Raw genomic sequence first — 24651 nt, forward strand, 5'->3', positions numbered from 1 at the left:
TGCAGGAAGCCCCACAAAGGGCCCATTCGCAGTGAGTCTCTACACTGGCGCAGGAGGTGGTGGGAGAGAAGCCTACTGCGGGGTGCAGCTGGGGTCATCACCCCAGGTCAGAGCTAGACTCCCTAGTTCCTGCATCATATGTTCCGTATGTAATGTCCGAAACACCCACTGTGTAATTTCAAAGTGATGTCAGCATGACTAGCCTTGGCTTTTATTTAATGAGATTGCCTTTGTTCTCTTCCAGACGGGCCAAGAAGTGGGACAGTGCAGCTATTCAGTACTTCCAGAACATCCTGAAAGGTAAGGCAAGTGCATGACCACAGCTGCCTGCTTTGAACTGACCCCCAAGGGGGTTTCACCTTCTGTTGGGGAAAGGATTTGAGATGCGCATGTCTCCCTGTTTGACCTTCCCCCTCAGGGGGATTCATAAGTCACAGGGAGCTTTTTCCACCCCAAGTATCACAGTGACTCTGTACCCTTGGAACCTGGATGGATGTGGACATCAGTAATTGGCAAGTGAAATCAGCCAGGAATTGTGTAGGTGAGGCACCCTTCCACGGTGATTGCCTTTTTCTTAGTCTGTATAAAACTGCAGCGCTGCAAAATAATATACATGCATTTCATTGAACCAGCAATGATGAAAAGCCTGTTTTTTAGCAGGCAAAGGGTAGTAAGTGGGTACTTACTGTGTGATCCCCATCCTTGCTAATGAAGATGTATAGAACGTCTCAGCACCTGTTTAGTGTGCTCTCTGTTTAAATCGTTGGCTGTAAATTAGACTCTTTTGTGGCATCTGTCCTAAGCCCTGGCAGTCTGAGCCAAGTAACTGGGCGGCCTCTAGGGTCATGCTGAGGAGTAGTGGGTGTGCAGTGGTTGCGCTACATCCTGATGCCTGCTGGGTGGCCCCTCTCCTTCACTGCCCTGCTGTCCGGGTGAAGGAGCAGCCAGAGGCATTGTTCCTGGAGAAATGGGAGGTGGGGGCACCTCTGGTTTTGTAGTTCGGGCCCTTGTGAGCCCACAGGGGCCCTGAGAGACTCAGACTTGGAGGAGGCAGAGTAACTTGGCTTGGGTACTATTCTGCTACCTCTGAGCAGCCTTCTGAGAGCCTGGTCTCCTCGCCTGTAAAGTGATAGCAGCACCACCTCAAAGGCTTGTGGTGAGAGGGAAGTGGAACACACTGGTGGACTGAGCAGCGTGCCTGGCGGTACCCACACGTGGAGCTGCTCTTCAGGCGTTCGGAGGGTGGAATGACTCAGGGGGAAGACTCTGGCTGGGCCTGCGGGCTTGGGGATCACTGGAAAAGAAGAGGGGCCCAGAGCTGTGCTCGAGGTGCTGTCACAGGGCGGCCGGAGGAGGTTGGGGGCTGAGGGGACAGAGGACACTTGGCAGACTTTGCCTGGGGAGGCTTCACCGTGGCTCGCCTGCCGCCAGACCCCTTCTGAGGGAAGAGGCTGTCGGACATTGTGGCACTGGGCAGTCATGAGTAGTTAGCAGAGGTTAACAGGCGAGAAACAGTCACAGCCATTCACCCATTCTTCTTATTTTGGCCTTGAGGCGTGGCATGCGGGATCTTAGTTCCCCGGCCAGGATTCAGACCTGCAGTGGAGGTGCGGAGTCTTAACCACTGGACCCCCAGGAGAGTCCCTCAGGCATGCTTTTAACATCATCTTCTTCATGTTTTCATTTATGCTATTTAGCAACTACCCAGGTAGAAGCCAAATTGTGTGCTGTGGAAGAAGATACTTTTGAGGTTTACCTTTACGTAACTCTGAAAAATGAAAAGGTAAGTGAAAGAATTGTATTTTAAAAGTACTTTATTATTATTAAAATGCTATTTTAATAAAACAGTACACACAAGAAAAACAGTGTCATTCACACTTGCTCTTACCTCAGGCTGTTACAGAGCAGAGGCATGCTCAGCAGAGAGAACTGACAGCGGGTGCGTGAGGTCAAAAGTGCTAGGGAAAAAATGGGGCCACAGTGCTTTTCCAGCTCCTAAAGGAAGCACAGGGATGTGTCCAGGGTGTTCTCTTTCTCTCTCTTTTTCAAACTTGTTTTCTTTCACACAAAATTTTTAGGAGACATGCACACTGATCCTTTTATCATCAGTATCTGTTAGGTAGGGAGAACAGGGAAGAGGAGTCCAAAATGGCGGTGGCTACAGACCAGGAAGGGAAAAGCCCGCGAACATGGCACAAAAAAAGGTCCGAGGACCGGAGTGAGGACCTCAGGTAAAACAGACACCGCTCCTGGCTGGCCCAGTTTACACAGAGCAGGCCCAGGGAGAGAGAAACATATAAATAGAAGAGCCAAAGCTAGCTCGCTCGCTCTCCCGCGCTGGGGAACTCAGATGGAGCAGATCGACGTGCCCTCACGTCTCGAATATGGGTTTTCCTGCTATCTTCTAAATAAAATAGAGCTGTAACACTGATTTGTCTAAGAGCTATAACACGGTCCATTTGAGACCTGAGAGCTATAACATGGTCTATCCAAGACCTGAGAGTTGTGACTCGCCGAGGGGGCTTTAGTGTCCGTCACTCCAGATCTTTGTTGTGACGAGACAAAGAATTGAGGAACATACACTCGCGGGACAGTGTCCTTCCATTGTCTGGATATACTACAGTGTTTATCCATTCGCTTGTTGATGGACATTTGAGCTGTGGCCTCTGTGGGGCAAGTGCAAATGAAACTCCTGTGACGACTCATGTGCAAGTCTTCCCTGGACCTGTGCTTTCATTTTTCTTGGGTAAACACCCGAGAGTCACCCTTCTGGGTAGTTTTATAAGTGTTAAGAGACTACCATACTGTTTTCCAGAGTGACCGTTGTACAGTCCCATCAGCAGTGAGAGTTACGCTTCCTCCACGTCCTCTCCGTTCCTTTCATGGTCGTTCTCTTTGGTGTGTAGTTTATCTGCACTTCCCTAATGCACTTTCCTTCTTGGAGAAGGAAGTGGCAACCCACTCCAGTACCCTTGCCTGGAAAATCCCATGGACAGAGGAGCCTGGTATCCCACAGTCTACGGCGTTGCAAAGAGTCGGACACGACTGAGCTGAGTTCACTCACTCACTCAATGACGTAACGGTCTTGAGTGTCTTTTCACATGCTGTTTGCAATCCATATGTCTTTAATGAGGTATTCAGATCTTTTACCCATTTATTTTCATTTTCTCCTGTTTAAAGTTTTTTATCCTTTTTTAAAATTGAGGTATAATTGATGTGCAACATTATATGAGTTGCAAGTGTACGGCACAATGACTTAATACTTGTACATATGCATTGCACAGTGTCTAGTTAACATCCACCACACAGTGACAGAAGTTTTTTTTCTTGTTCTCATCAGAAGATTTAGCAACTTTCAATTATGCGATACAGTATTGCTAACTGTAGCCAGCTAGCTATACATCATAGGCCCGTTTATTTCATAATGGAAAGCTTTTACCTTTTGACTCCCTTCTCCCATTTCACCACCTTCTCCCTCTGACCCCCACGCCCAGCTCTGGCAGTCACCGGTGCGTTCTCTCTCTCTGAGCTTGCTTTGCTTTGTATTTAGATTCCACATAGAAGTGGAGATTATGTAGCTTTTGTCTTTCTCTGACTTATGTCATATAGCGTGATGTCCTTAAGGTCAGTATATGTTGTCATAGATGTAAAGATTTCATTCTTTTTGTGGCCAAATAATATCCCGCTGTGTATATATGTATATACACCACATTTTTTTAATCCATTCATTCACTGATGAATACTTGATTGTTTCCATAATTTTGGCTATTGTAAATAATACTGCAGTGAACATGGAGATGCATGTGTCTTTTTAAGTTAATGTTTTTGTTTTCTTCAGATAAATACCCAGATGTGGAATTGCTGGATTGTATGGTAATTCTGTTTTTAACTTCTAAAGGAACCTTGGTACTGTTTTCCGGAGTGACTATGCCAATTTACATTGCTACCAATGGTGCCTAAGGGTTCCTTTTTCTCCACAAGCGTGAAACACCTGCCCTGGGTGTTTCTTGTTTTTTTTAACAATAGCCATTCTGACAGATGTGAAGTGATACCTCACTATGGTTTTGATTTGCATCCCACCCCCCATCCCCGCCGTTGACCATCTGCGTGTCTTCTTTGGAAAAATGTTGATTCAGATCCTCTGCCCATTTTTAAATTGGATTATTTGGGGGTTTGTTTGTTACTATTGTTTATGAGTTTTTATGTATTTTGGATATTAACCCCTTATATAATAAGTGACTTAACAGATGTTTCCTCTTACTAAAAATCTTTTTGTTTTATTGGTGATTTTTGTGCTCTGAAGAAGCTTTCTAGTTTGATGTATGTAGTTCTGCTGGTTTATTTTCACTTTTGTTGCCTTTGCTTTTGGTGTCAAACTCCAAAAATTATCACCAAGACCAGTGTCAAGGAGCTTATTATCACCTATGTTTTCTTCTATGAGTTTTATGCTTTCAGATCTTATATTCAAGTCTTTAATCCATTTTGAGTTTGTTTGTATATGGTGTTTGCACAGTTTCATTGTTATGCGTGTAGCTGTCTAGTTTTCCCAACACAATTTATTGAAGAGACTGTCATTTCCCCATTATATATTCTTAGCTCCTTTTTAGAATTTTATTGACCATATATATCTGGGTTTATTTCTGGGCTATCTTTCTGTTCCATTGAACTATGTGTCTGTTTTTATGCCAATGCTATACTCTTTTAAAAATTGCTGTGTTTTGCCCATTTAAAAATTGGTTTTGTTTTCTTTTAATTGAGTTTTTTGAGAGTTCTTTATGTATTCTGGATACATGTCCGTCCAAAGGTATTATCTAAAAATATTTTCTCCTGTTTTTCTTCTCAAGAAGGTTGGCCAGAGGTGTGTAGTTCACCATTACGAAAGCAGAAGTCATGTGATCAATTTCTGTCAAATTCTGTTCTATAAAATAATTTTTCTGAAGATTAATTTTCAGTTAAGTTTGGCATGGTTTTTGAAGTCACGTGACTGTGTTTGTCTTATTCATGAAATGTTTATACAGGTTTGTGTTAACGATGATCTGGTTGCAAAGAACTTCGCTTGTTATGTGTCACCCATGGAGGATAAGAACTTTGATTCTTTGGAGAAGCCAAGATTGAATATAAAGTCAGCATCCTTTTCCAATAAGCTCAATCCAGCACTTACTCTTTGGCCAATGTTTTTGCAAGGAAAAGATTCTCAAAGGATGGAAAGTGAGTGGATTTCACCAGTGTATGTTTCCCTTAAGTTGTCTTATTTATAGAAATCTTAGTGTATTAATATAAATTGTTGTATCGACTTTCCCCCGTATGGAAACAGAGATTTTAATTCTGAATTTAATATTTTAATTTTTTGGAAATATTTTAATTTTAATCCTAGTGAGTTTGTTAGGTTTGAGTTTTGAAGTTCTAAGAGGGCTGTTGTGGTTTGTTTTTATGAGAGCAGGAAAAAAGATTGTTATTAATTTCTTACTAACGTGGAGTTATATTTTCATTCTCTGGCTAGGTGGGTAAAGAATCCACCTGTCGTGCAAGAGACACAGGAGATGCGGGTTCAGTCCCTGGGTCAGGAATATCCCCTGGAGAAGGAAATGGCAAAGCACTCCAGTATTCTTTCCTGGAAAATCTCACTGACAGAGGAGCCTGGTGGGCTACAGTCCATGGGGTCACAGAGTCTGACTTGACTTAATGACTGAGCGCAAACCCGTATTTTCAGAAGTCTGTATGTTAGTAGTTTAACGATATTATCAAAACAAGCGTGTTTTTTAGAATTTTGAAAAAGAGCCATTTATTAGCATGAGAAGAGTCAGTCATGGGCAACGGGGACAACTGTAAATGTTTCCTCTACACCCGTGTGTCTTCGTCCCCTCACACTGCTCCCCTGCCCTGTGTTAGGTATTCTGTAAATCATACAGCAGAGCTGATTTACAACAAATTCACGTCTGTAGTTTGGGTTTTATTTCATGCTTTAATCTTGAAATGGATTCTTTCTATCAGAGTCATGTAGTTTAACTTTTCTAGCAAACTCTCTCAAGCATCTGTGGCCCCAGGGTGCGGGTGACCTCAGGCCAACCAGTAGGATCCTGGGTGAGTGTTCCTGTCTTGTTCCATTTCAATATAAAAGAATACTCTTAAATATCTTAGGACTGTAAGAGTTGTTTATAAGGGCTGTGGTAATTCTGTCTCTCTTTTTCCCCTAATTTACTGGAACGAATTTATGCTGTGAAAGAAAGTGAAAGTGAAATCGCTCAGTTGTGTCCGACTCTTTGCGACCCCATGGACTATAGCCTACCAGGTTTCTCTGTCCATGGGATTTTCCAGGCAAGGATACTGGAGTGGGTTGCCACTTCCTTCTCCAGGAGATCTTCCCAACCCAGGGATCAAACCTGGGTCTCCCACATTGTAGGCAGATGCTTTACTATCTGAGCCACCAGGAAAGTTTATGCTGTAGATGCTGACAAAGATAATTTGCCTTGTAGTCTGTAGGATTTTGCCGAAACATAACGTAACAGGCACCTGTTTGTGTGTAGGACTGATTTATTCCAGCCCAGACATAGACCAGTGGTTATTATTTGTCGTCAGAATATACCTAAGGATTTGATTGGTTTTTATTTTAAGCAATAGGATGCATACAAATAAGAAAGAGGCATTTATGAAGTCAGAAATATCCCGTCTTTAACTCCGTTATCTCCAGGTTCTTGAATGAGTTGGAATTTTTGGATGGGGGTGAAACTTGCTCGGCTCACCCTCTGTGGCGACTGCTCTGTGCTCACCCCTACATTGGGTGTATGTGTACCTATCAGTACTTCAGAGAGAGCCATAGTAAGCCTCTAGTAAACTAAAACTTTAAGTGTGTGCCCAGTCGTGTCCAGCTCTTTTACGACCCTGTGGATTGTAGCCCGCCAGGCTCCTCTGTCCACGGGATTCTCCAGGGAAGAGTGCTGGAGTGGGTTGCCACTTCTTACTCCAAGGGATCTTTTGGATGCAGGAATCAAGCCCACGTCTCCTGCACTGGCAGGCAGGTTCTTTACCACTAGTGCCTCCTGGGAAGCACCACCTTTGATGCACCTACTTATTAAAATTTTACGGTCTTTTTTCTCTCAGTTTTTCAGGTGTGAGGGTGTGTCTGATTTCTTAAGAAATGAGATTCTACTGTACAAACGTGTATGTGGTGTTTTTCACCTCTCTCTAGGTTAGCTGCATCCAGTGTGATGGGGTTTGAGGCTGTGGGCTCTGCCATGAGACTCTCCGTCTGCTCCCTCCTCTGTGGCACAGGGAACATCATTCCCTGCTGCTGGGTTGGTGAGATGAGCTCTCTGCGTGCAGAGTTTGTGTGGCAGACATGGGCACCTGTGGCCCCACCTACATTCTGGTGTGCCTTGTAGGAGGCATAGTGTGTCATAGGAATTCCTGCTGAATGGAGCCCATTATTGACGGGAATGTTATTTCCATTTCCATGGAAGCAAGAAAAATACCAGGCGTTTACATTGTGTTTACCCACCGCACAGCTTTCCATTGTTTAAGGGCTTCCCTGGTGGCTCAGATGGTAAAGAATGTGCCTGCAGTGCAGGAGACCTGGGTTCAACCTCTGGGTCAGGAAGATCCCCTGGAGAAGGGAAACCCCATGGACAGAGGAGCCTGGTGGGCTGCAGTCCATGATATCGCGAAGAGCTGGATATATGTATTTGGCTTTGTCAGATCTTAGCTGGGGCGTGCGGGATGTTGCTTTGTGGTGCTTGGGACTCCTTAGTTGTGGCACACAGGCTCTGGAGCACGTGCGCTCAGCAATTGTGGTATGTGGGCTTAGTTGCTTCGCGATACGTGGGATCGTGCTTCCCTGACCAGGAATCATCCCCATGTCCTCCGAGTTGCAGAGAGGAGGACGCTGGACCGCCAGGGAAGTCCCACCTAGTTTTATTTATTACAGTCAGTGTTGGAATTAACTCTGCATATCTTTGAAAAGGAAAAGGTTGATGGTAAACAAGAGAAAGCTCATAAATGAGTTGTGACCAGACTATCATGCAAGAAACAAAATTATCAGATGTTACTTTCTCAGGCAAAGATTTCTTTTTAATTTTTGTGAGAAGCTATTTCAATTTCAGTTGTCTTTTTATTAAATTCTGATACTTCTCTTTGAAGTTCCTTACATTTTCAAAAATCAAAGTTCAGTACTTTCTAACACTTGGCTAGACAATTAAGAAAAGCAATTTTTTCTTGTCCAGCTTCTTCTCACCCAGGCTCCTTGCTTGAGATAAACCTTTTTTTTTTCTTAGCTATTTATTTTGGCAGTTATCTCTTAAGTTTTAAAATACCTGTGGTTATTTTATTTTGTCCATGCTTATGCATTCTGGATCCTGTCCTGATTTCTGCAGTGGTTAGCTGTCACACCCCTAAGCCACATGTCTTCAGACACTGTTCTAGGGATTCACCAGAAAAGGAATCAAAGTCTGTTTTCATGGAGTTTTCTTTTATTTTCTCAGTAAACTTCTGTTTTAGAATGATCACAAACTTCCAGATAAGTTGGAGAGCATTACGGAGAACTTGATTGTATCCTAAACCACGTGAGAGTAAGTTGCCGACTGGAATGCCCCATCTCTCCCCAGTACTTGAGTGTGTTTTTCCTGGAAAGAAGAGTACTTTCAAACATAATCACAGCATAGCCATCTACATCAGAGGTTGCCGTTGCTACATTGTGATCGTCTGACTCTCAGATAACCCCTGTCATTTTGCCAGTCGTCGCACTGAGTCCTCTGGGGAAGGAAGACACAGCTCAGCATCAGTGGAGCATCTCCTCGCCTCCCTGGGTCTGAGCAGTCCTCAGTCTTCCTGGACTTTCTGGCTGTGACACTTTGGCGGATTATGGACCTGTTACTTCATAGCATGTCCTAGTTGTGGCAGATGATCTCCTGTTTCCATTTTCGTTGATTTTTGCTCTGATTTTAATTCTTTTTGTCTGCTTACTTTACATTTAATTTGCTCTTCTTTTCTAGTTTTCTAAGGTGGAAGCTTATATTATTAATTAAAATTTTTTCTTCTCTTCTAATACAAACATTTAATGCTGTCAACTGCCCATCACTGAATCCCATAAATTTTGATAAGTTGTATTTTTATTTTCATTTGGTTAAAAACATTTCAGAATTTCTCTTGATATTTCTTCTTGATCCATGTATGATACAGAAGTGGGTTGCTTAATCTCCAAGTATTTGGGGATTTTCCAGCTATCTTGTTGTTACTAAGTTAGTTTAATTCCGTTGTGGTCTGATAGTGTCCTTTGTACAATTTCCACTTTAAGTTTCTTTAGATGTGCTTTATATGGTCTGTCGCAGTGTCAGTTCCACTTGAGCTTGAGGAGAAAGTATCTGCTGTAGGATGAGATCGTCTGTAGATACCAGTTCTGACCAGTTGAGGTGATGCTGTTGAATTCAGCTATACCATTACACTGATTTTCTGTCTGCTGGGTCTGTTCATTTTTGGTAGAGAGCTGTTGCTGTCTCTAACTGTAGTGGTATTCTCATCTATTTCTCCTTGCAGTTTTATCAGTTTTGCCTCACATATTTTGAAGCTTTCTTGTTAAGCACACACACAATAAAGTCTCATATGTCTTTTTGAAGAATTGGGTTCTTTATTACTATGTGATGCTTCTGACCTTCATATTTTTCCTTGTTCTGAAGTCTATCTGAAATTAATACAGATACTTTAGCTTTTTTTTAAGCTATAAAAATTTTACTAAGGTACAACTGATGTATAATATTATTTGTTTCATGTATACAACATAGTGATTCACAATTTTTAAAGGTTATACTGCATTTATAGACATTTTAAAATATTGCTTATATTCCCTGCACTGTACAGTATCCTTGTAGGTTATTCATTTTATGCATAGTAATTTGTACCTCTTAATCCACTGCTGTTTTTTGGAACCTCCCCCCTTCCCTCCCCACTACTGAGAAACACTAGTTTGTTCTCTGCATCTGTGAGTCTGTTTCTTTTTTGTTAAATTCACTAGTTTTATTTTATTTTATTTTTTTAGTTCCACATATAAGAGGTATCATACAGTATTTGTCTTTCCCTGCCTGACTGAATTTCACTAAGCATAAATCCATCCACGTTGCTGCGACTGGCAAATTTCTATTCTTTTTGTGGCTGAGCAGTATTCCGGTTTGTGTGTGTATGTGTATACACACCACATCTTCTTTATTTGGGTGTGGATAGATTGCTTCCGTATCTTGGCTATTGAGAATAATGCTGCTCTGAATATCGGGGTGCATGTTTCTTTCCAACTTAATGGGACCACATTTCTTTGTCCGTTCATCTGTCAGTGGACGTTTACACTGCCTCCATGTCTTGGCTGTTGTGAACAGTGCTGCCATGCTGGGGTGCACGTATCTTCTCGAATTATGGTTTTCTGCAGACATACACCCATGGATGAGATTACAAGATCATATGGCAACTCGGCTTTCAGTTTTTTAAGGAGCCTCCATACTTTTCTCCATAGTGATTGCACCAGTTTACATTCTGACCAACAGTGTTGGTAGGTTCCCTTTCCTCCATAGCCTCTCCAGCGTTTACTGTTTATGGACTTCTAATGATGGCCATTCTGACAGGTGTGAGGTGATACCTCATTGTGCTTTTCTGAAATTCATTTTTAATTGGAGGATAATTGCTTTACAATGTTGTGTGATTTCTGCTGTACATCAAGGTAAATCAACCATAGGTGTACATATCTCCCCTTCCTCTTGACTCGTTGTGCTTTTGATATGCATTTCTTTGATGATTAGCAATGTTGGACATCTTTTCACATGCTTGTTGGCCATCTGTATGTCTTCTTAGGAGAAAAGTCTATTTAGGCCTTCTGCCCATTTTTAAATTGGTTGGGGTTTTTTGATGTTGAATTGTATGAGCTGCTTGTTTATATTTGGAAATTAAGCCTTATCAAACTTGATGTTTACAAGTATTTTCTCCCAGTTGTCTTTTTGTTTATGGTTTCCTTTGCAGTGTAAAACTTGTAAGTTTAACTAGGTCCCATTTGTTTATTTTTGCTTCTGTTTTCCTTTGCCTTGGGAGACTGACTTATACAAATTTCTAGAATTTGTATAAATATTTGTCTTATATTTGGTGTATTTAGGCCAATACCATTTAAAGTGATGATTGATTTAGTTAGATTGATACCTGCCAAACTTGTTACTGTTTTCTGTTCATTGCCTTTGTTTTTTATTCTTGTCTTCCATTTTTTGTCATTTATAGCTTTAGTTGAGCATTTTACAGAATTCTGATTTCTTTCCTTTTTAGCACATCAGTTTGCTTCTTTTTTCGCTTTTTTTAAATGATTGCCTTAGATATTGCAATATTTACAACCAGTCCAATCTATTTTCAGATAACACTGAACCACCTTACAGGTAGTGCTAGTACCTTATAATAACAAAATAATCATAATTCCTCCCTCCTGGCCATAGTGTCATTGTTGTTATTCTTTTCATGCATATGGGTATGTGTGTAATAAATGTCTATTTACATATTTTATATGTATATGCGTATATAATAAAATACTTTGTTGCTGTTTTCTTGAACAAACTGTTATCTGTTATATCTGTTTTCAAAAAAGAAAAACTTAAATTTGCCTTGACTTATTCCTTCTCTAATGTTCATATCCTCAAGTTCAGTGATTCTTTCCACAGATGAATACAGTCTACTAAGTTCATCAAAGGCATTCTTCATTTCTGTTAGTGTTTTTGATCTCTGGCATTTCTTCTTGATTCTTACAATTTTCATGTCCCTGCTTATATTACCCATCTATTCTTGCGTATTGTTTGCTTTTTTATTAGAACCCTTAGCATATTAATCATTTGTTGCTACTGTTGTTCTGTTGCTAAGTTGTATCCACCTCTTTGCAATCCCGTAGACTGCAGCACACCGGGCTCCTCGGTCCTCCACTACCTTCTGGAGTCTGCTCAAATTCATGTCCATTGAGCCTGTGATGCTATCTAACCTTCTTATCCTCTACCACCCTCTTTTGCCTTCGGTCTTTCCCACCATCAGGGTCATTTCCAGTGAGTCATATCTTTGCATCAGGTAGCCAGAGTATTGGAACTTCCGTTTCAGTATCAGTCCTTCTAATGAATATTCAAGATTGATTTCCTTTAGGATAGATTGGTTTGATCTCCTTGCAGTCCAAGGAACTCTCAAGAGTCTTCTCCATCACCACGGTTTGAAATCACTAGTTCTTCGGTGCTCAGGCTTCTTCATGATCCATCTCTCATATCTGTACATGACTTTCCATCCGTACATGGAAAAATCATAGCTTTGACTATATGGACCTTTGTCAGCAAAGCAATGTCTCTGCTTTTTAATATGTTGTCTAGGTTTGTCAAAACTTTCCTTCCAAGGAACAAGTGTCTTTTAATTTCATGACTGTAGTCACTGTCTGCAGTGATTTTGAAGTCCAAGAAAATATGTCACTGACTGCTTCTACTTTTCCCCGTTCTATTTGCCATAAAGTGATGGGACCAAATGCCATGATATTAGTTTTTTTAAAATGTTGAGTTTCAAGCCAGCTTTTTCACTCTCCTTTTTAACTTTCATTAAGAGGCTCTGTAGTTCCTCTTCACTTTCTGCCATTAGAGTGGTATCATCTGCATATCTGAGGTTGTTGATATTTCTCCCAGCAATCTTGATTCCAACTTTTTGGTTCATCCAGCCCGGCATTTTGCACGATGTACTCTGCATATAGGTTAAATAAGCAGGGTGACAATACATAGCCTTGTCATACTCCTTTCCCAATTTTGAACCAATTCATTGTTCTATATCCAGCTCTAACTGTTGCTTCTTGACCTGCATACAGGTTTCTCAGGAGACAAGTCAGGTGGTCTGGTATTCCCCTCTCTTTGAGAATTTTCCACTGTTTGTTGTGATTCACACAGTCAAAAGCTTTAGCGTAGTCAATGAAGCAGAAGTAGATGTTTTTCTGGAAGTCCCTCATTTTCTCCATGATCCAGTGAATGTGGCAATTTGATCTCTGGCACCTCTGCCTCTTAGAAATCCAGCTTGTACACATGAAAGTTCTCAGTTCAACTACTGCTGAAGCCTAACTTGAAGGATTTTGAGCATTACCTTGCTAGCATGTGAAGTGAATGCAATTGTATGGAAGTTTGATCATTCTTTGTCATTGTCCTTCTTTGAGGTTGGAATAAAAACTGACCTTTTTCAGTCCTGTGACCACTGCTGAGTTTTCCAAATTTGCTGACATGTTGAGTACAGCATTTCAACAGCATCATCTATTAGGATTTGAAATAGCTCAGCAGGTATTCCATCACCTCCACTTTCTTTGTAGTAATGCTTCCTAAGACCCCTTGACTTCACACTCCAAAATGTCTGGTTCTAAGTGAGTATCCACACTAGCGTGATTATCTGGGCCATTAAGACCTTTTTTGTATAGTTCTTCTGTGTATTTTTGCCACCTTTTCATAACCTCTTCTGCTAGGTTCTTAGCATTTCTCTCCTTTATTGTGCCCATCCTTGTATGAAATGTTCCTTTGATATCTCCAGTTTTCTTGAAGAGATCTCTAGTTTTCCCCATTCTGTTGTTTTCCTCTATTTCTTTGCATTGTTTATTTAAGAAGGCCTTCTTACCTCTCCTTGCAGTTCTCTGAACTTGCATTCCTTTTCTCCCTTGCCATTTGCTTCTCTTTTTTCCTCAGCTCTTTGTTAAGCCTCTGCAGAAAACCACTTGGCCTTCTTGCATTTCTTTTTCTTTGGGATGGTTTTGGTCACTGCCTCTTGGACAGTGTTACTAATCTCTGTCCAAGTTCTTCAGACACTCTCTCTGCCAGATCTAATCCCTTGAATCTGTTTGTCAGCTCCACTGTATAATCATAAGGGATTTGATTTAGGTCATAAGTTGAATGGCCTAGTGGATTTCCCTAGTGTCTTCAGTTTAAGCCTGAAATTTGCAATAAGGATCTCCTGATCTGAGTTGTACTAAATTTCTGGTCTGACAGTTTCAACATCGCTGCTCTAACTCTGGTTCTGATTCTTGCCCTGTTTCTTCAAACTGTCTCTCTTTTTTTGCTTTTTGGTATGCCTTGCAATTTTTTTTTTTTTAATTTAAAGTCAGACATGATATTCTGGGTAAGAGGTGGGCTTTTAGAGGTACAGTTGTAAGGTATAGAGGGAGGGGAAGCATCCTTAAAGCTGTGATTAGATCTCCATGTTTTTGAGCCTTTGCATCTGGTTGTGACCTTCAGATTTGCTTTTCAGACCTCCACTTCTCCTCTTAAGGAGGGTTAGGATGGCCTGAGGGGGTGGGGAAATAGATGGGCTATTTCCCTTCCCCCAAGGCAGTTCAGTTCAGTTCAGTTCAGTTCAGTTCAGTTCAGTCGCTCCCTCTTTGCGACCCCATGGATCACAGCACACCAGGCCTCCCTGTCCATCACCAACTCGCGGAGTTCGCTCAAACTCATGTCCATTGAGTCAGTGATGCCATCCAGCCATCTCATCTTCTGTCTTCCCCTTCTCCTCCTGCCCCCAATCCCTCCCAGCATCAGAATCTTGTCCAGTGAGTCAACTCTTCACATGAGGTGGCCAAAGTATTGGAGTTTCAGCTTTAGCATCAGTCCTTCCAATGAACACCCAGGACTAATCTCCTTTAGAATGGACTGATTGGATCTCCTTGCAGTCCAAGGGACTGTCAAGAGTCTTCTCCAACACCACAGTTCAAAAGACTCTTGAGAGTCCCTTGGACTGCAAGGAGATCCAACCAGTTGGGCTATTTCTTTTCCCCCAAGGCGGTTAGTCTCTGATAAAGCCTGGGTAGTTCAGTTCAGTTCAGTTGCTCAGTCGTGTCCGACTCTTTGTGACACTATGGACTGCAGTACACCAGGCTTCCCTCTCCATCACCAACTCCAGGAGCTTATTCAAACTCATGTCCATTGAGTCAGTGATACCATCCAACCATCTCATTCTCTGTTGTCCCCTTCTCCTCCCACCTTTAATCTTTCCCAGCTTCAGGGTCTTTTCAGATGAGTCAGTTATTCGCCTCAGGTGGCCAAAGTATTGGAGTTTCAGCTTCAGCATCAGTCCTTCCAAAGAATATTGAGGACAGATTTCCTTTAGGATGGACTGGTTGGATCTCCTTGCAGTCCAAGGGACTCTCAAGGATCTTCTCCAACACTGCAGTTCAAAAGCGTCAGTTCTTTGGCACTCAGCTTTCTATATTCCAGCTCTCACATCCATACATGCTGCTGCTGCTGCTAACTTGTGTCAGTCGTGTCCAACTCTGTGCGACTCCATAGACGACAGCCCACCAGGCTCCCCCTCCCTGAGATTCTCCAGGCAAGAACACTGGTGTGGGTTGCCATTCCCTTCTCCAATGCATGAAAGTGAAAAGTGAAAGTGAAGTTGCTCAGTCATGTCTGACTCTTAGTGACCCCATGGACTGCAGCCCACCAGGCTCCTCCATCCATGGGATTTTCCAGGCAAGAATACTGGAGTGGGTTGCCATTGCCTTCTCCCCTTCCATTCATGACTACTGGAAAAACCATAGCTTTGACTAGATGGACCTTTGTTGGCAAAGTAATGTCTGCTTTTTAATATGCTGTCTAGGTTTGTCATAGCTTTTCTTCCAAGGAGCAAACATCTTTTAATTTCATGGCTGCAGTCACTATCTGCAGTGATTTTGGAGCCCCCAAAAATAAAGTCTCTCATTGTTTCCCCATCTATTTGCCATGAAGTGATGGGACCGGATGCCATGATCTTACTTTTCTGAATGTTAAGTTTTAAGCCAACTTTTTCACTCTCCTATTTCACTTTCATCAAGAGGCTCTTTGGTTCTTCACTTTCTGCCGTAAGGATGGCTTCCTCTGCATATCTGATATTTCTCCCGGCAATCTTGATTCCAGCTTGTGCTTCATCCAGCCTGGCATTTTGCATGATGTACTCTGCATATAAGTTAAATAAGCAGGGTGACAATATACAGTCTTAATGTACTCCATTCCCGATTTGGAACGAGTCTGTTCAGTCCGGGTAGTTCAGGCTCTGATTAGTTTCTCTGGAGGGCAGAACTTGCTGAGAACAGAATGCGCTGGCATATTTCAAAAAGGTTAATTTTTCCCTCCCCCTACTAAGCCCCAAGGGGATTTTTATATGATCTTCACATGAGAAGCTGTGGAGTTCCAGTAAGTGAGAGTCACAAAGTGTTGGGGGTCCTCTTGGAATTGTTAATTTACTTTCCCACACTGGCTTCCAGTAGCTGGTCAATGTACAGTTCAGGTTTTCCTTCTCTGGTGCTAGGTTCTACGGAGATTTCTGCTCACAGCAGCTGTGATTATCTGTCTCTCCAGTTGTAGGCGAGAAGGTTTGCCCTGTGGCCTCATCTTTTATGTCAGATATAAGAAGAGTTGTTATTTTTCACTTGGGTTAGCTGTTTACTTACTGTTATGAAGGAGTGGTGAATTCCAGCCTCCTTGCATGATGGGATAGAAACTGGAAGTTAAATTGAATTTGAAATGTAAAATTGGTAAATATAAGATGACAGCATTATTTCTTCTTGGAGATTCTAATTGCTTTTCTTTTTCCTATTTATATTGTCTATCTCTGTTGACTCCTTAAGTTGTTCAAGATTCTATATCTTTTAAAATTTATTGAGACTTGTATTATGACTCAGAATATGGTCTCACTTGGAGAAGGCTGTGTGTGTACTTGAGAAGAATGCATATTGTGCTGTTGATGGGGCGAGTGTTATGTAAATATTAGTTAGGTCATTGCCGGGGTCCAGCCCCGGTTGAACCAGGGAAGGGGAGACAGCGTCAGCGATCAGGAAAACAATAGCTTAATTAAGTATTAATTAAAGATATAAAGAGGGGTTAAATAAGGATAGCTCAGTGAGAAAATTCAGTGGAGAAAAGGGGCTGAATAACTTGGTTTACGTGGAATACCAATAAAACCTCGAGACAAGAGGTTTGCACCACCTACGTAGGCCACAGGCGTCCTCCCATTCTCCCGAAGGAGAGGAGACACTAAGGCCTCCCCGGTCGGATCTTAGAAGCCGAGGCATAATTAGCAGGCTTGGTGGGCATCCATGCTCCAGATGGGAATTCAGCCAGAAAAATGGAGAACAAGAAAGAATGACATGGGGGAATCAGTCTTTCCAGGAACTGATCCATTTTCTTTATTTTCCAGGTTTGCCTATATGCTTTTTGTTATACATAGAGATAGCATACAAAGTCACGTGGGGTCAGCAGATCTGACCTTTATCAAAATCAGGTGCTTCATATAAACGTATACAAAAGGTCTTAGGTGGCTTTACATCATCTTCTGGCCAGGGAGCCTGCTAACATTTTATGACCCTTTCTTTCTGATAATGATCAGTCAACCAGAAAACCTATTTTCCAGGGGTGATTTTTCTTAAACCAGGCACCACCCTCCGAAGGTACCAGATAAAGTTGCATTCCTATAGGGTGAGGGTGTAGTGGGTTACAGTTAAGAAAGGAATTTACTTAGCCTAAGGTTTAACATGATTAATCTTAAAGGTTAATACTTATTTCTCCTATATGCTAGTTATATATTTGTATAAAGGCAGAGGATATGGAGACTTAGCAGCAAACATTGGCCCAATAAATGAAAAACCTTTCACCAGTGTAATTCTTAGTCAACCCACTATACTATACTAATAATTTTCTAACCTCTCAAAAGAATCTGTATGTAGAAAGTTTAAAGCATCTCATGCCTCTCACAGTTGGGAGGCTGTGAACAATCACATGTGGCCGGACGAACCTGTTTAGGCAGGCTAGAGAACCTTCAGAGGAGTTTGTAAGTTGAAACACTCTTGTCACGCCCAGGAATTTTTATTAACTGGAGCTGTAAGTTAACTCCTTCTCCAAGAGAGGTGGTGGGGACAGCCCCCCGTAAAGTCAGAGGTGTAGGTGAGAGCATAAAGCAGTAAAGTAGGCAGACTCTGGTTTTGGGGGTAGATGCTCGGGAACAGGGGCTCTCCTGAGGCTCGATCCCGCCTTTGCGCATGCCGAGCCTCCTTCCTCACGACCTTTGCCACGGGCGGAGTTCCTCACGCTGGCTCCTGGCAGGTCTTGTTGGTTGATAGTCTTGTTCAGGTCTTCTCTGTGTTCATGATTTTTTTTTGTCTACAGGTCTATCAGCTACTGAAGGAGAGGCATTGATATCTCCAACTATACAATTGTTTTATTTATGACTCATTTCCGTTCTGTTAGTTTTTGCTTCGTGTATTTTGAAGCTGTCACTTAGGTACACGGAAGTTTAGCAGGTTTATGTCCTCTTGATGAATTGATATGTGTCATTATTAAATGACTCCTTCTTTGATCTGAAGTGTACCTTGTCTCTTCTGGGCTGTCACCTGAAATATATGTAGTGGCCTTTCCATGCAGTTGCTTGGGCTTCCTCATAACACGACGGCTGGGTTACAGAAGTGAGCATTTAAGAGAGCAGATCGTAGGCGTGTGACTTCTTTGTGTTCCAGCTTTGGAAGTCACGTAACATCACGTCTGTGTTTCTAAGCCCACCCAGGCTTCTGGGCAAGGAGGATGAGCCCACCTCTCCATGGGAAAAGCGTGGAAGTCACACTCTGAGAACAGCATGTGTGTTGGGAATCATCTTCTGGCCTCCTTTGCAAAATAGAGTCTGCCAATTTGGGAATATAAATAATGGTTAAATTGTTAGTAAGCCAGTAAGGAATTTACTTCAACATTTTTTTTCTTTTTCTTTTTCCCAATAAGGATTGATACAAGATTTTTTAATTTAATCCCCTCAAGTAAAGTTTAATACAAAATCTTATGCTGTAACAATTTTATGTATTAAGGTTTTATTATGATAACACTTTTTTAGTAAGATCCTTTTGGTCCTGTTTTCTATTTATTTATAACACTTCCTGAGATAATTTTTATTATTATTTTTATTTTGCAGATAAGACTGTAAAATGTACTATGGATTCATTGAAAGTTTCACCTAAAAAAGAATCTGAAAAGAAACAACAGTACATCTCCTTGAAAGATGCAAATAAGGTGCTGTTTTTAAATGTTCATTAAATATAAAGTTTATGTAGTGTTCATTTTAGAATATTCTCCTTTAAAATCTACCAGGAACCAAAACTGTGGCTATGATAGTTTTAATCATGAAAAAAACGTAAGTTTACTAGTTTATTCTGTTTCAGATGAACAGGATAACCCTTGTTCCTCCCTTTTCAAGTCCTTGTTCTCGGCCTGCTGACCACTTGACAAAATTGGGTGCATATTCTCACTTTAACAAGGGTATAAATATCTGGAATTACGGGACACTCTAATAGTTAAGGTCAAGTCTTACCTGTCTCTCCAATTTCCTTGACAAGACAAGTGAAAGTAATTCCAGGACATCTTAAATACTGACTGTCTGAAAGGCTGGCTGCCTGCTATTTGGACACTTCAGTCTAGTGTTTATAGTGGTGGCCTCTCCAGTTCTTGGTCTGTTCATATCTGTGTTGCTTGGACCTTATCTGAGATGGTTGTCTATGAGAACAACTCCCAAGGAATTTTGATGCCTCAAGAGCACGTATGTTGCTAGCATAAATATTCATCCTGAAAAAAAATTTTTTTTTTACAGTGTGTTGAATCTTCAGTGTGCTGGCCAACAAAGAGAGGCATAACCATATATGCCAATCCAGACACACCAGCTGCAAGGTATGATCTGAAGATCTAGTGTAATTGACTAGAGACTTAAGTATAATATTGTTTTATACAGTGTCCTGTAAGATTGATGATGGGAGAACATTCATTTTCAAAAAGAGTGACCCTGGAAATTTTGATTAAGCATATATTTAAAAGAAATATGTTTGATAGCTGGCTAGCAGCACAGTTTTCCAAAAAGTGGTAGTGATTCTGGAGTCTCCTTGTTACCTTGTCAGACAGAACTGTGTCTGTAAGGCAGATGTCTTGATGTGAAGGGTGGGTATATGTGGGCCCGATGGCAGTTCAGCTTGGTGGGAAGTGAAGAATGGTTTCTTGTATTCTTGAAGATGAGCTTCCAAGTCTTTGTGACCCTGTCCTCAGCAAAATCCATGTCAGTGATATTAATGGGAAAATGTGATATTATGCACTTCATATAGAGTAAAAGAGCTTAAAATAGGAAGCTTCCATTTCTCCCCTCCTGGACTTTATGCTAGTGTTGCCATACATTGTATTTATACATTTGTTATAGATGCTGAATTCTGTTGTTCCTATTTAAACAGTTTTTCTTTGAGGGATTTAAATAAATAATAAGAGAAATTATTATATATTTACCTATGTAGTTATCATCCATGCTTTTTACTTTTTGTGTAGATCCAGATTTCCGTCTGGTACCGTTTTCCTTTTACTTGAGGGACTTCCTTTACTATTTCTTGTATTATATTTCTTCCTTTACTGTTTCTTGGGTCTGCTAGTGATGAATTCTTTCAGCTTTTATATGTCTGGAAAAACTTTGCTAGGGTAGAATTCCAGCTTTCAATTGACTTTCCCCTGTACTTTAGCGATGTTGCTTCACCATCTGCCTGCTCATATTGTTTGCAATGCGAAGTCTACCATCATATTTTTCCTTTGTTCCTCTGCTTGCAGCATGTCTTTTCCCTCTGTTTTTAGGGTTTTCTCTTTATTGCTGGTTTGAACAATTTAATTATTGTATGTCTTGATGAAGTTTCTCTCATGTTTCTTATGCTTGAGGTTCATTAGCGCTCTTCATTTGTAGGTTTCTGTCTTCACTGGGGCTTTCCTGATAGCTCAATGGTAAAGAATCCACTTGCAATGCAGGAGACCCGGGTTCGATCCCTGGGATGGGAAAATCCCCTGGAGGAGGGTATGGCAGCCCACTTTAGTACTTTTGCCTAGAGAATCCGGTGGACAGAGGAGCCTGGCAGCCTGCAGTCCTTAGGGTCGCACAGTCAGATGCAACTGTGCAGCAGCTAAGCAGCAGCAGCTGTCTTCTCATCAGATTTGATAAGCATTCAGCTGTGTTATTCTATAAATATTTTTTCTGCACCTGCCATTTTCTTCTTTTTTGAGACTCTTATAAGACAAATGTCTCTGAGGCTCTGTTCATTTTTTCAATTTTTTTCTTGCTGTTCTTCGTATTAATAATTCCACTGGTCTGTGTTTAATTTAATTGACTCTTCTGTTATCTCCATTTTGCTATTAAGCCCATTCATTGAATTTTTTATCTGATGTATTATATTTTTTGTTCTAAAATTTTCATTTGATTTTTTTATAGTTTAAATTTTTGCTGGGAAGAAAATAAAACTGTGTCCTTTAAGAGTGCTCACCTTTCCTTCTCTTACGGAGCATGGTTATAATAGCTTCTCTAGGGTGTTTTATAATTCATGCTTCTGAGCTGTACTGGGGTTGGCACCTGTTGGTTATTTTCTCCCTCTACAGCTGATCTGGTTTTCCTTATTCTTTGTATGTTGAGTGATTTTGGATTGCACTCTAGATCCTTTGACTATTAGGGCATGAGACTTTGGCTTAGAATCTTCTGGAGACTGTTGGTTTTGCTGTTGTAGCAGGAGGCCATCACTCCCTTAAGGCTCAGACCTCAACCTCTGTCTCACTTGCCGCGGGTGGTGATGGTGACACTGCTTCCAACTCTGTGGTCCACTGCTTTGGGTCCGTTCTGGACACACTCAGTTTGGGGTCAGAGTGGGACTTGGGGTGGGTGTGGGATTCCCCCCACCCCCGGCTCTCTATCTCTTTTTCTCCCAGGACTTCTGCTCACATTCACCGTGTTCTAGATGTTCTCGCTCCCTGTTCCTCTGACCAGATAGATGGTTTCTGTGTGTGTATGGAGAAGCTACCATGCAGTTTGTGTGCCTGGGGCTGCTTGTGGGATAAAATAGCAGTGGAAATAAAAGAAGAAAAAGAGACGGAAAATTTCCCTCATCCAGTCTCCAGACCACTGGGTCCCCATTCCCTGGCTCATTAGAGGGAGAAAGAAGTTCCTCTTGGGGTTTTAAGTGGCCATGTGTGTGGTTCAGCACCACTGCGTGCAGCTCCATGACCAGAGCTGGCCTTGGGGTTAGACCAAGAGGACAAAAGGGGAGAGGGCCAGGAGAGGACAAAAGGGGAGAGGGCCAGGAGAGGACAGAAGGGGAGAGGGCCAGGATTCCTCACACCCGCTGGTCTCAGGCCCCTCTTTGCTGTTCTCTGGCTTGAAATATATTCAGCCGTCCTCATCTGAAGCTCCCGCACCTGCACTGATGCAGATTCCTTGATTGCGGAGGGTCCGCTGTACTACACTGTCTTATATAAGGGACTTGAGCCTCCTTGGATCCCCTGGGGCTCCTGGGATCAGTACCCTGCAGATACTGAGGGATGACGGTAGAGACTTTCTCAGGTTTGTTGACATCTGCATCCCCTGCACCATTCTGCAACTCGGGCCACCCTCGTGTCAACACCAAGAGTGAAAGCCAGGACATCCCCCATGATTCTGGTGGTTTCTCACGTTGGGACTTCCTCCTCTGTAGTTTCATAGTTCATCCCGAGTTTCTCGTCGTAATCCGTAAGGGCAAGAGGCTGTAGGGGGCTTGCTCCCTCTTGGCAGCCCGGGGACTGTCAAAATGGTCTTCATACTCAAGGACTCAGTTTCAGTTCTCAAAGAATTTACTTAAGTTGATCCACTTGTTCTGCAGTGGTACCTCTCAAATTTCCTCCCAGAAAATAAAGATATTTTCAGATTTGGAGTAAATGGATTCAGAAATTTTAGCAAATGTTTTTGATTTTTAGTGCTTCATGTCAAAAGTCAAGTGAGAAGCCACTTAGATCAGCTGAGAAGAAAGAATACAATGAGAAGAATGGCTGTGTGAAGTATGGATTTTTTTTTCTTGGCCTAAATTTTTTATTGAAATAATTGTAGAAAAAGTATAAGCAGGAAGAATTTATATATGATTTTATGATTAATTTCAAACCTGCATTCCCAGTGACTCAGTGGGTAAAGAATCCACCTGCAGTGCAGGAGACACAAGAAACACAGGTCCATTCCCTGGTTCAGGAACATCCCCTGGAGGAGGGCCTGGCAACCCACTCCAGTATTCTTGCCTGGAAAATCCCGTGGACGGAGGAGCCTGGCGGGGTACAGTCCATGGGGTCACAAGAGTCGGACACGACTGAAGCACCTGAGCACAGCACGGCACACACACAGGGTCTTCTACAGGCTTTGAGGTTAGTTTTTTCTTTTTCATTTGCAGGGCAGATTCTTCTGTTTAAAGTTTTGTTCTGCTATAAATAGTCATTCTCTGCCTCCCCTTCCTGAATCTCTTGTCAAGTGAACAATTTTATGAAACAAATTAAATATAGTTGATCTTTTGGGGGCTGTTGATTTTATATGGGTTGGCGCTTGCTTTCTTCCTAGTTTTCTGACATTAAATGGATCTACCACCTGCTGGAGAAAGTAGGTATTTACAGTGTGAAACTTGGGAAGTTTTTTTGTTGTTGTTGTTGTCCTGCCAGATTCACAAAGTACTCACTTGCAGGCAGGTTGTTAGCAGTAGAGCAATCTCTTCATTTTATACTTGTTTAATCCACAACGCATTTTTGTACCAGTTTTTATGATTTCTTACCCTACCAGCCTAAAAACACTTTCACATTCCAAGTAACTGTGGCTGCTCTGAAGCCATCAGCGTGAGAAAGCGTCTAAGACAGTTCAGAAGTGAGCAGATTGTACAGTAGCCACTAACTGGGATGACTAGGGAGAGGGTCGTTGCCCTATGGCCATCTTGGTGTCCTGACTCCCTGGAGGCCGCTCTGTGGCCCTGTGACATCCCAGCAGGAGGGCTTCACGGTATCCACGGCCAAGGGCTCTGAACGCTGCCCCATGGAGCCCACTGGTCTTGGAATGGTTGTTAATGCACCAGAGTTGACATCCTCCTATGCAGGCATCCCTCCACCTAACAGCTGCGAGTAGTGATGCTCCAACCAGTTATTTTCCTTGAACCAAAGACTTTGCATTATCCATGTAGCTCATTTCTTTTAGCCTCATGCCCTTTACTTAGAACCCTCTGATGAAATGACATGAGTTATTCTATCAGTCTGTTGTGGGTTCCAGAAAACCTTGACGTGATTGAAGAGTAAACCGCAGAAAAGGACAGCGGCAGTGGGTTTCTTAGAAGGAACACGAGTTAGTGATCATGCAGTCTTTCTCCTTGTCCAGAGCCAGTGGTCCTGGGATCGGCACTGCTGTGCAGAACAGGGCCCAGTGGGGGAGGGATAGGGGCAACAGGAGACTGGCAGACCCCCCACAGCCCTTGTGTAGCAAAGGACAGCGTAAAACAGAGAGCGGTAATGTCGTGGCCATGCCTATAGTTCACTTTACCTCTGTCACGGAAAACTAGAATAACAGCTGAACTGAAGAGCACTTCTTTTTCCTTCAAATGATCCTTTTGATTATCTTATAGATTACTGCAGTTTTTAAACCCTGATCCTTTGAGAGCTGATGGTATCTCTGATGTACAGCAGGTATTGCAACTCCACCCCCCCGCCCCCCCTCCCCACCAAAAGAAAAAAACTGTTCACTCTTTAAATCCCATCCCTCCTTTCCTCTAAATTTTAGACATAAACAGAAATTCCTTGCATGGAGAACTTTACCTGAAGACGTCCTTTTAGAAATTACCTAGTAAATTACTGCTTTAGAGACATGGCT

At 42.0% G+C, this 24651-nt stretch overlaps 1 protein-coding gene across 5 annotated transcripts in view; it reads left to right on the forward strand.

Annotated features, from left to right (window-relative positions):
* The window catches only part of TDRD12 (tudor domain containing 12), a 75323-nt gene that overhangs the window by 17251 nt on the left and 33421 nt on the right, over nt 1-24651 (forward strand). For 4 of the 5 annotated variants that reach the window (XR_009596316.1, XM_012190112.5, XM_060398479.1 and 1 more), the window contains exons 5-11: nt 245-300; nt 1698-1783; nt 5019-5208; nt 18922-19019; nt 19594-19670; nt 22740-22820; nt 24407-24467. Coding sequence is in view for 4 of the 5 variants with exons in the window: in XM_012190112.5 (XP_012045502.3) it covers nt 245-300; nt 1698-1783; nt 5019-5208; nt 18922-19019; nt 19594-19670; nt 22740-22820; nt 24407-24467 (649 nt within the window). In the remaining variant the exon portion in view is untranslated. Of the gene's footprint in view, nt 1-244; nt 301-1697; nt 1784-5018; nt 5209-5991; nt 6082-18921; nt 19020-19593; nt 19671-22739; nt 22821-24406; nt 24468-24651 lie in introns of all 5 variants that reach the window. The other variant, XM_042231934.2, reaches the window with a different exon arrangement.

This window comes from Ovis aries, chromosome 14 (assembly GCF_016772045.2).
Source record: "Ovis aries strain OAR_USU_Benz2616 breed Rambouillet chromosome 14, ARS-UI_Ramb_v3.0, whole genome shotgun sequence".
Classification (NCBI taxonomy): Eukaryota; Metazoa; Chordata; class Mammalia; order Artiodactyla; family Bovidae; genus Ovis; species Ovis aries.